This window comes from Balaenoptera musculus, chromosome 3, assembly GCF_009873245.2.
Source record: "Balaenoptera musculus isolate JJ_BM4_2016_0621 chromosome 3, mBalMus1.pri.v3, whole genome shotgun sequence".
Classification (NCBI taxonomy): Eukaryota; Metazoa; Chordata; class Mammalia; order Artiodactyla; family Balaenopteridae; genus Balaenoptera; species Balaenoptera musculus.
Window position 1 is genome coordinate 61,384,123 of NC_045787.1, and position 12,447 is coordinate 61,396,569.

Below are 12,447 nucleotides of genomic sequence, written 5' to 3' on the forward strand. Positions count from 1 at the left end.
TTGTTACCAAAAAGATTTCCTTCATTTCTCATGTAAGAGGAGATACCAAAGATAAATGAATGGCATGTTGAAGAGTTCTGATACATGATTACTTTTATAAAACATTTAAATGTAAATTTGGCATGTTTTCAAAACTTACAAGTTAAGAAATTATTTTAAAATCTATTCTAACTATAGAATCTTATTATGCTTCACATTCAGCTGCTTTAATACCTATTTACTGAACTTTTCCTAGGCAGCAAGTGTGTGTGTAGAACAAATGATAAATGACAAACTACCTTTTATGAAAAATTTGATTTATTCTGTCAACTAAACACAAATAATTTCAAGAGGTACATCAAAGAATTATTCCTAAATGGCTTTTTTTTCTTGCTGTACACAATGTTAAGGGCAATCCTGTCAGCTCTTAAAGCTCTTGTTTGACCTGCTTTGTCAAATGCTTGTGAAATGATATTCAGAACGGCACAATGTGATGTCAACTTGCATTAATTCTTTCCCAAAGAGAGGTGTTCAGTATTCAGACTGTGTTTGTACTGGCACAATTTATGTTTTGGCTTCATCTCAGAAGGTTTACAAGTACCATTTCCTTTGGAAGACTCTGTTCTTGTTTGCAATTTCTCTTCTAAAACAACCTTTGAAAGGACAATAATGACGTCCCATAAAACTGCTTTCAGGGAAGTCATTAAGGAAGTAAATATTTCAAGGAATTGAATAAAAATGTTACATATACCAATATTAAATTTTACTATTTTCTTCCTAGATATATTATGAAAAATTAAAATGATCCCTTATTCAACTAGTATTTTTCAATGAAGTAAATCCATCAACAATACTGCTTTTGTCTTTATGTAAAACATAATTTGTTTTCAGCTAACAAGAACCACATACAAATGTTCCTAAAATTATATAATGTTTTCTACTTCAGTTGTAATAATGATTGTATGTTAGCAAACACTTAAATGTTTTGCTGAGTTTCATAAACAACAATATAGAATAGTAAAAACATTAGCTTCAAATTTCATCTGAAACAACAATGTAAATCACTCATGCATTATTCTATCTTGCTTAGAAAACAAGAGAACGGTTTTAAGATTCTGATGATTTTGAAATAAATTTTTTGGTTTCCCTTATTCCCCAGCAAATCAGTTATAATTTTCAGTGCAATCATATAGCAACCATAATTCAGTTGCCTGCTCAAAGTCTTTTCAAATTTTGTCCTTTCCACCTTTTTTCTGAAGTTGGTTTCTGATTGGTTCCGTCAACACCAAGGGTTCTTTTATGACAGTTGCTGAGTAATTTTTGCCTAATAGTTCAACTTCCACTTTTTGTCCCACTTTACTTAGCTCTACAGGGACGTACGCGAAAGCCAGACTCTTCTGGATGCTGTAACTGTAGCTTCCGGAGGTCGTGTTGCCAACCACCTGAAAAACAAGACCCTACCGCCCTCAGCATCTCGGTCACAGCTTTGTGTGCTTCCTCTTTAGATGAAAATTCTCAAAAGATACGTTCAACTTACAGAGTTTTATGATATGCTGTCTGTGAGGATAACGCTAGGAGGAAAACTTCACTTTTTTGAGAAGCTTAATGAAAGTTTAAAACTTATGAAAAACAATTCTCAAAATACACATCCATGTTGCTCTGAAATTTATCAGTTTTAAATAACTACATCTAGTTTCTTAATACCTAGGACTATTTTGCTCAGTTTCATGCCAAGAGATCTGATAGGAAGAAGAATCAAATATTTTCATTTTGAACTTTAAAAAATTCTCTTCCATCAAACTAGCATGGCAATAATAGATACAAAGGAGAAAAATCTAAAAATCCAAATGCAAATCTAGTCAACTGTTCCTGCTGGTATTTAGAAAATGGCCTGCCAGAATAGTGCTGAATTAAACTGTATTAATATATCAATAGTCAATGTGAAGTGAATCTTCTATATGAATATATACAGATTTAACAATTCCTGGTAATTGCTAGGCATTTAAATAAATGTTAACTTTACCCTCTCTAGCTCTACCATGTACAAAACATTTTGCTAGACATTCTGGAGAATGAGCAGAGGCATGGTTCCTACCCTCATGAGCTTCCTGCCTAGTTGAGGAATTAACATACAGACACGAGAAACTGTAACCAGGAAGCCAAGGTAGGCAACGTAAGTAAGACAGGATTTGTTCTACATTTTGAAGGTAGGTGGAGTTAGGTGGGTAGAGAAGGTGGATAAAACTTTCCAACATGAGTGGAGACATGGAGTTCGGTGTGAATGATCAAAATTAACAAGGATGAAATAGGATAACTTGGGATGGCAAACCAGAGAAAAATACTGAACAAGGAATCAAAATTTAGGAGATGAAAACAATAATTTTATGCTACTAAAAAAAAAAACTCTATATAACAATCCTGATTAGAAGATTAGATCTGGTTTCCACAACTCCTCTTATCTGAAGGAAAAGATGCAAGAAAAGGAAAAACAGAGTAAAATGCAAAAAAATTACAATACTGGTTTAAACACCACTTTTTTTTCTAACATCTTTATTGGAGTATAATTGCTTTACAATAGTGTTTTAGTTTCTGCTTTATAACAAAGTGAATCAGCTATACATATACATATATCCCCATATCTCCTCCCTCTTGCATCTCTCTCCCACCCTCCCTATCCCACCCCTCTAGGTGGTCACAAAGCACCAAGCTGATCTCCCTGTGCTATGCAGCTGCTTCCCACTAGCTATCTATTTTACATTTGGTAGTGTATATATGTCCATGCCACTCTCTCACTTTGTCCCAGCTTACACTTCCCCCTCCCCGTGTCCTCAAGTCCAGTCTCTACATCTGCATCTTTATTCCTATCCTGCCCCTAGGTTCTTCAGAACCTTTTTTTTTTTTTAGATTCCATATATATGAAATATGTATGGAATTGTTATATAGATTTTATATAGATCTAAGCTTCTAATCAGGATTGTTCCATATAACATATATATGGAATATATGTTAGCATACGGTATTTATTTTTCTCTTTCTGACTTACTTCACTCTGTATGACAGATTCTAGGTCCATCCACCTCACTACAAATAACTCAATTTTGTTTCTTTTTATGGCTGAGTAATATTCCATTGTATATATGTAAACACCACATTTTTAAAAAGTAAAAGGAAGACAACAAAAGCAAAATGATACATAGCCCGACTTAAAACTGCTTCTCCTGGCTACGCAACATCGCACTAATCCTTACAGCCTTACTGTCTAGCACAGCGGCTGCTTATAGCTGGTGCTCAAAAATATCCATGGACATGAATCAGCCTGGTGATGTTTCAGCTGCCTCAGCAAAGGGCTCACGACAGTCAACAGTCATATTACAGCATTTCTAGTCTCTTATGCATATATGACATTAAGTACAGACTCCTATCTCTGTAGCCCCAGTTTTTAATTATCTTGTTGAAATCCCAAATCAGAAGCTCTCCATATAATTTCTGAACTTGTTATGGTGATAAAAAAAAAGTGAATGCATTCATTAGTAAAAGTTTCTCTCTGGCAGATTATTAACTGCCAAGGTATTGCTGAGATAAAACACATGTTTTAAAATGGCTTTTCTCCTCTAGATCATATTTCTGTGATATAAAACTGGGATTTGGGTCAGGGAGGCTGGAGTTTTAATCATCGCTTTTTTGAAAGACCTTCTTGGTAACTTTGGTTTCACTTCTGAGTCTCTAAAACAGAGATTTGTGTTTGGAGCTCTGGGAAAGTTAACCTGGTTTTCTTGGGCATCTTAAGAAAACAGGAAGAATCCTGATCGAATCTCTTGGTCAAATCCCCTAACTCACTGGATAAAAAACCCACAATCACTCTTCAGAGACTGCGTGCCCCATCTCCTTGGGCCTTCCCATCTCTTAAAATCCCAGCAGTGATTCTTCTTGCAGTTATTTCTGCATTAGTAACTTTAAAGAAATAGCATGTTTATTTTGTGAGTGCTATTCTTAAAATATTTATTGAATACTTTGCTTTCTGTTCGATTACTTTCATTTCTCCTTTAATTTCTCTCTAATCCAGGAGGTTGGTAGTCCAAAGTATTTTAGAAAACTGGCCTTTCCTTTTATCTTATTACTAAGTCTCCAGGGAAAGGTTTTCCCTGGCATAAATTCTATATCATTCTACCTTAAAATCTTCCAGATTCAATTAAATCCATTGCTTCGTTTTGCTCAGTGAATCACAAGAACAAACCACCCTCACCCTTTGCCTAGTAGATTCTCATATTCTTTGTGAAATCAAACGTCAGCCTTCTTTTTACCAATGTAAACAATCCTCACTTATTTTTAGCCTTGTCTCATTCTTCTCTTAATTATGAGACTTAAAGACGCCTGTAACAGACCTAGAGAAGATAACATGGTAAATAACCTTTGAAAGCGGGAACATAATTTAAATTGGATGATATATTATGTTTCTTTGGCTGTCCCTGTGTGTTTTAGTTTATTAATAAGAAAAAGAAGACTTTCTAAACTCTTCAAACTTCCTTCCTCTAAAACCTTTTCTTCAAAACTTACTTCCCAGCAAAGCTGCTTTTATAACTAATTAAAGCCCCTCTCCTGCCCACACTTATGCCTTGATTTTTTTATATAAAGCCTTACTTAAAATCATAATCCCTCCCTCTAGCACTGCCCATCTCCCAATTAGACTTTACTTTTCCCCAAAGTATTATCGCCCTCTGACATGCTATTTATTTTATGTTCATTGTTTATCTCTCCCTCTCCTGGAATATAAGCTCCATAGGGGCAGAGATTCTTGTCTGTTTTGTTCACTGCTGCATCCTTAGTGCCTAGAATATTTGTCACATACCAGAACTCAGATCTGTTGAACAAATAAACTAACATGTACCCTATCGCTAGCATTGCAAATATCTGCATGAATAGAATACCTAATACAAAAGGTAGACCAAATCCAAAGTCAGGAAATAAAAATAAAAAAAATTTCATATCATTCTAGAGATAAGGAAGATCAAAGAGTGTCATCTGCATGATAAAATGATGATCCTACTAAGCATCCAAGAGCAGACAAGCTGATATCAGGAAATTTAAGAGAAATATTACTAATAACTAAAATTACAATTGCCTTAGCAGCTCTATAAACAGATGGCACGTATAGGAAAGATGAAAAATATAATGTGTAAACTCAGTGCACAAATGAGGCAAAGGGAATAAAATTTAAAAATGGAACTTGAAGGGGATATATGTGTACATATAGCTGATTCATTTCATTGTATAGCAAAACCAACACAACATTGTAAAGCAATTATACTTCAATAAAAAAAAATGGAACTTGGGTTTCCAGGGTTCTTCTTTTTTTCCAGCTTTGTTGAGATACAATTGACATATAACATTGTATAAGTTTAAGGTACAAGTTTCCAGTTTTTTAACTTGGGTATGGTCGCATTTAAGATGACTAAAAATCTGTCAGTTGAACATGGTCGATGTGGGGTTGCATACAGAATGTTATGACAGAGCTTCTCATTCATTCCATGGCCAAGTAAAACAGACTATCAGTAGATGTATGAGTGCAGACCGTATTAGGAAGACTGAGATAGTTGGATGAGAATAGAGTGAAAAATGTAGAACAAAAAGATGAGGTGAGGGAAGTGTAACAACCACGGAAAAATTAATTAGAGGCGGAAAGAACCTTAGACATTATCTCACTCAGTGGCTTCATTTTGTAGATGAGAACACTGAGACCCAGAGAGGCTCAAGCAGTTAGTTAATGGCAGAGGTGGTTATCAGTGGAAATTGTGGGCAAATCTTAAATCAGAGAAAGAGCATATTAAGAAAAGAAGGCTGAACCAGAGGTCTAGAATAGAAACAGGAAGTGGAGACCGGGAGGTAAGACTAGGAACGGTTCAAACAGAAGAGCAAACAACACAATTAAAGGTGAGGCATTTGAGAAAGAGATTCAGATCTGAGAAAAGATCTATTGGCTTCATATAATCTAAAACTATAACATCCACCTGTTACTCAGATGTGCAAGAACTGTGGGTATATAATGAAGTGCTTAGGAGAATACAGTGGGCCATCAGACAAAGACGAGAGCAAATGGGGGTATTCAGCATGGCTTAGAAGAAAGGATAAGAATTCAAAGTCCAACTGTACCTGGGTCAGAAATCAGCTTCGTCAATCACATGTCATAGCTGTGTAACCTCAAGCAAGTTACTTAATCTCTCTGAGCCCCAAAGCCTCATCTTTAAATGAGAATGATCATACATATCTAGGAGGGGTGTTGTAAAAGTAAATGAGAGAGGGACTTCCCTGGTGGTCCAGTGGTAAAGAATCCGCCTTCCAATGCAGGGGACGCGGGTTCAATCCCTGTTCAGGGAACTAAAATGCCACATGCCACGGAGCAACTAAGCCCGTGCGCCACAACTACTGAGCTCATGCGCCTCAAGGAGAGAGCCCGTTTGCCGCAAACTACAGAGCACATGCGCCCTGGAGCCTGCGCACCACAACTAGAGAGAAGCCTGAGCGCCGCAATGAAAGATCCCGCGTGCCACAACGAAGAGCTCGCATGTTGCAGCTAAGACCCAATGCAACCAAAAAAATAAATTAAATAAATAAATTTTTTTTAAAAAGTAAATGAGAGTACATAAAAATATCCAGCACAAGTAGGAACTCTGTAGATGTTAGTTCCATGTCAGACTGACCCCTGCCTCAGCCCAAATGGCCATATCTTTAGTAGTCCAAAGGCTGAGATTGACACCACTGGCTCTCCTCTCCTCCAGTGCTCGTTTTGTCACTGAAGAGATGGGGAAAATGAAAACAAGTATTAAGTAGGCTGTAGTGCATAAGGAAAAACAAAACCCAACCTGGGAATAGAATCTCTGAGTATTTGGGTGTTGACCAAGCAGACCCTGCTCAATACAGAACAGACGTTTAGATGAGTCTTGACGGCCCTGTGGTCGCCACATGGTCTAAGCTGAGTGTCCCTGCCTGATAACCCCTGCCTGATAACACCAGCCAAAACACAGCAAAACATTGAGCCAAACTGGGTTTTACAAATAGTCATAAAAAGTGGAGGAAGTGAAATTCTATTGATAGGTTATCTAACTCTGGCTTTACTGAAGACCAAGAGAGACAGTGAAATGTAGCATCCTGAAGGGAGAAGAAGGTAGTCTTACTCCCCCTGAAGAACCAAAGGATTTCCACTTTTTCCTTTATTTACTAAGGTTTAACCCTCTCTTGTCATAGATGTTTTCATTTGGAAATTGTTTTCTGCTAATGTGCTAAGGTACGAATTGCTTCCTCCTGAAAGATCCCTGAGAAGCTAAGTCAGAATACTAAATTCTTTATAAAATCTCTCTCTTGCATTCACAGATATAGATGTGGTGAGCCAAGAGGTCATTTTACCTTCTCAATCATACCTTCCTCATTGTCCAATGTATTTCAAGTCCTGCAGTTTATTTTCTTTCATTAAACCATATAGAATATTATGTTTTCCAAAATGAGCAGCATTTCATTTTCCTTTCTGTTAAGTAATTTCTGTTTCTTGAATGTCACTTCAGAATTCAAAAGAGTGTCATCTCACCAATAGATAAATAACTAGCAAAAAACTGTAAACGGAAACAGAGACAAGGAGTTTCTGCTGCAGAAACACTGCAGTGGCCCCTCGCTATGGGGCCTCAGCACTCACCTTGCCATCATACCAGATGCTTTCATTTCCCTCCGGATCAACATCGTCCGTTGCCAAGGTGAGGCAGACCAGTCTCCGTTTCAGCCCCTTGGCTTTAATCTGTTTCAGTGCTTGCTTTCCTATGAAGTCTGCTGGCTGCAGAAATCCAAGATAATGATGATGAATGAATACTCAGACACTGTGACAAGGTTAGAGATGCAAGCATTTAAATTTGCCTTTGCTATTTTCTCGCCAATTACACATTAAATAAAAATACAGATTGGATCAAACGTCTAGACAAATATTTCTTAGTCCCTGAATGACACCTATTCTTTCAGAAGAGGTTAGACTTAAGGGTAATAACTTGTGATAACAATTTTACCAGAACTACCTAGGCAGAAAAACGTAAGGCATGATATTGAGATGGTGGGTTACGAAAGGGACCCTTGTATCTACTGGTTCTGGACAGTGGGACCGGTGGGCAGTGATCAAGGCGCGACTCAGTTTCTACCTAAAGTAAGCCTTTCCTAAGAAGGAAATTCACTTTTTTTGAAATGTGATGCCAAAGCAACTCCAAAATGCCTACAGTTTTTCCTTCTTCAGAATAATGGTCCCCGGAATGCATTAACCTACTGGGTAGCACCATTAGTTCATTCAAGAAATTTATTGAGCCCCTACTGTGTGGGAGGTATCATGCTGGGCCCTGGGTTACAAAATTAGTCAAACACAGACATTTTGATCGAAGAGCTTATTCTGTAATGCTGTGCTTTTCAACATTTTTTTCCCCTCCTTCCCCACAACACATGACAGATGACATTCCTACTCCTAGTGCAGTCCCCTGGGCACAATCAGGGTTATTCCCAATGCAGCGCAAGTGAGTGAGAGTGACACTGTTATACAGAGGACGTTGAATCCATTCTTACACATTAAGAAAAGTAGGGAGCATGCAAACTTTCATGTTTATTAGTAACACACCTTACAACTGAGTAGGACAAACAGGTGAGCCATGACTCCTCAGTGGAGACACTTAGCTGATAAAGGAGACACCATTCTATCCAAGCAGAATGCCAGGGACACTTGACAAGTATGAGAAACTAGTCAGAGGCTAAGAGCAGTGAGAGTGCAAAGGAGGGAAGGCTGACCCGGGTTGGGTATTGGGGTAAGGCTTCTACATAAATGTGCCCATCTCTTTTCTTAAGGAGCCAAAGGAAGAATTTGTGATATCTAAATCACATCTCTGGTGAGTTAGATTTATAATGTGGAAGACAAAATTCTCAAAACAGTTCTCATAGACTATTCTCTGAAAGAAAAGGAAACAATAATTTTGATTTCTTCACTGGTCACAGAAGAAAGGAAGCACTCTTTCACGACACACATGTCCTCTGCTGCCAACGTGTAGGATTTATACAGCTCTTTCTGTGCACATAACATTAAGCATTAGGTTCAGCAAGCCCCTTCACCTCTCAGTGAAGCAGCAGGAGGGGTCCTCACACACCCTCTGCCTGAGATCCTCCCCAGCTCACTCCCTTACTGACTCAAACCTTCTAGGACAAGCCCAAAATGCAGTATGATTTCTATGGATATTGCAACTTTTGATTGCTGACTGCACAGGAAGCTAAAGAAAGTTTCCGTTGGCCAAGGTTAAAATAATTGCAAAACAAAAGTCCAATTCTTTCCCCTCTGCTGTGATCCAGATAGTGAGAACCAACTACAAGCTTTATTATGAAACCAGATAAAAATTCAAAGAAGACTGGAACCCATGTTATTTAAGACAGGACTACTGGGGGAAAACAAAACAACAAACACAGGAAGAGCTTGATTCATTTGAATTCTTATGTAGGATAAATTCATGATAACACAAGTCATAACAAACCAAAGTTCATTATAGTTAAAATATGTTTATTAAATACAGAAAGAGGGGCTTCCCTGGTGGCACAGTGGTTGAGAATCTGCCTGCCAATGCAGGGGACACGGGTTCGAGCCCTGGTCTGGGAAGATCCCACATGCCGCGGAGCAGCTAGGCCCGTGAGCCACAACTACTGAGCCTGCGCGTCTGGAGCCTGTGCTCCGCAACAAGAGAGGCCGCGATAGTGAAAGGCCCGCGCACCGCGATGAAGAGTGGTCCCCGCTCGTCACAACTAGAGAAAGCCCTTGCACAGAAATGAAGACCCAACACAGCCAGAAATAAATAAATAAAATAAATAAATTAAAAAAAAAAAAAAGGTTGGGACAGTGGAGGCAAAATTTTTTAAAAATTTAAATAAATAAATAAATACAGAAAGAATGCTACAACAAAATTTGTTTGCTATCTTGGTATATTTTTAAAAGAAGACTTGCTATCATGGATACATGATGACAAGGGATGCTTTTTAGTGTTCTTGTCTATATAGGAAGACAATGATTGCAATGAAAAAAAACCCCACTTTATTGTGTGGAAAAGCACACAATCCTGGAGTGGCCAAGCACTATATAGTGTGTTTTGTGGAGTGCTGGGAGATCCTGAACGGCTTCCTCACCTCCTATTATGAAATCTGAATCTTTGTTGATAGAGATTCATTTAGATCTTGAAGGTTTGGGGTCCTCCTGAGTCCCTATTAAAGAATTTTCTTTCAATTATTTACTCAGTTGTTGTTATGCCCCTGCTATGTATCAGATACTAGATACAGGATATTCAGAGCTAAATACAACAGGGTCTTGTAGCCTCTGGAAGGTCCCTGAGGAGATGTGACCCCTTCCCTCCACATCACAATATGCCCAGCGCTGAAATTATTTTATCTCCTCAATGTTTTAACATATCAGAGGAAAAAAGAATGATTTGAGATTACTGGAAACATGGTAGAATATGACAGCGATAGTATACAAATCAGCTATACCAATTTGAAACACGATTCACTGTTGCTTCTGTGTGTTTTATGAGAGTGTGAAAATCACAACATTTTGGAAATTTAAAACAAAAAATGTCTAATGCATGTCTAAGGCAGAAATGCAAACAAACAGTTGCTGTGATGGGGGCATGTACAGTGGGAGCTCAAGAAGGCGTATGATCAGTTCTATCTAGGGTGAGAGGGGGTCTGGGACAGCATTCTGTCAGCAACAGTTTTATAGAGGAAGCAGCTTGAACCGAGTTTGAAAGATGAGGCTTCACGATAACTACTGTCTGCATACCCTTCTCCAAAAATCCTCGCGCTTTTAAGTCGATCTTCCCAACAATCCATAGATGGTGGATTTGGGGTCTAAAAGAAGCGGGTTAATTTAGCCAAAGACACTCAACCAAGATCTCAGAAATCCCAGCCCCATTCTTTTCATCTATTTTGAGCTGTCTTCACTGAGCCTCTTAAGCCAATATCTGCCACACCTTCACAGGGACTGTGGTGAAAGCTGGCCGCATCCAAAGCTTTCAGAAATGGGCACTCTGGGGGGTGCTGGACAAGAACTGCTGGGGTGGATGCCATGGGGGTGCGGGGAATAAGATGTGCTGGAAGGGGAGTCTGCCAAATTCATAATTTTACCAAAGTCTAAGCAGGAACATAAGGTATCAGTTAATCATAAGAAATAGGAAAGATGGGCACCCCAGAAAACTTCCTTAGAGAAAAGTTATAGTAAAAAATTCAAAAAATAATTTAATTCATTATCAATTTAATTAAGTTACTAATTTAATTCAAAAATTAAAGTAGTAAGTAAGTAATATTAATAATATTTACAATTTATTAGGCACTTGCTATGTGCCAGACGCTATGCTGAGGGCTTTACAATCGTGAGCTCATTTAATCCTCATTAAGATTCCTATAAGACAGATCATTTTACCCCCAGCTTATGAAGAGAAGGCCCAACAAAGTTAAGGGTCTTTCCTGAGGCTTGGTTATGTAAGTCAGCACCTTTAGATTTTACCCATACGCATTTTTTTTTTTTTTTTTTTTTCCATACGCATTTTTTAAATGGCTGTGCCTGGAGTCTATCACTGGCAGGAACAGCTGATGTAAATACTCTAAAGAATGTTTCTTTTAAATTATTTTGAAACACAAATATCTGATATCACTTATATGTGGAATCTAAAAAAAATGATACAAATGAACTTATTTACAAAACAGAAACAGACTCACAGACATAGAAAACGAATTTATGGTTACCAAAGGGGAAGGGGGGAGGGAGGGATAAACTAGGAATTTGGGAGTAACATATACACGCTACTATATATAAAATAGGTAAACAACAAGGACCTACTGTATAGCACAGGGAACTCTACTTAATATTCTGTAATAACCTATATGAGAAAAGAATCTGAAAAAGAATACATATATATGTATGTATTCTGAATCACTTTGCTGTACACCTGAAACTAACACAATACTGTAAATTAACTATGATTCAATAAAATAATTAATTAATTAAAAAATTATTTCTAGGTAGCCTGAACCTATCTTGAATGACATTCACTACACAATAATATTTTTGTACTATGTGAAAGGATTTGAAAACAAACTGAAGGTTAATATTAATGAAATTTAACCTCTATATCTGTATATCCCTGAATTAGGAAGTGACCTTGTCAGCAATATCATCCTTAGACATGAATGAAAACAATACTCAAACAACAACAACAACAAAAAGCTAATTAAAAGTAAGGAACACATACTTAAAACACAGATAAGAGGTGACACCTGCCCCTTGAGACAATTCTCCCTTCCCAAGCTAACCTTGGACCTGACTTGGGAAGATTTAAAAGTGGGGTTATAGCATTTCATTCTCATTTTACTTGGCTTTCCTCCCAAGATTGTAGACTTTATTATATAGTTATTATTTATAAATGA

The 12,447-nt window shown here is 37.6% G+C and overlaps 1 protein-coding gene across 2 annotated transcripts in view; it reads right to left on the reverse strand.

Moving 5' to 3' along the window:
• Positions 1-279: 279 nt before the first annotated feature.
• The window catches only part of DMGDH (dimethylglycine dehydrogenase), a 61,049-nt gene continuing 48,881 nt past the window's right edge, over positions 280-12,447 (reverse strand). For both annotated transcript variants that reach the window (XM_036846775.1, XM_036846774.1), the window contains 2 exons: positions 7,661-7,795; positions 280-1,421 (listed from right to left, as the gene is read on the reverse strand). In XM_036846775.1, coding sequence (XP_036702670.1) covers positions 1,206-1,421; positions 7,661-7,795 — 351 coding nt within the window. In that variant the 3' untranslated portion in view covers positions 280-1,205. The remainder of the gene's footprint in view (positions 1,422-7,660; positions 7,796-12,447) is intronic.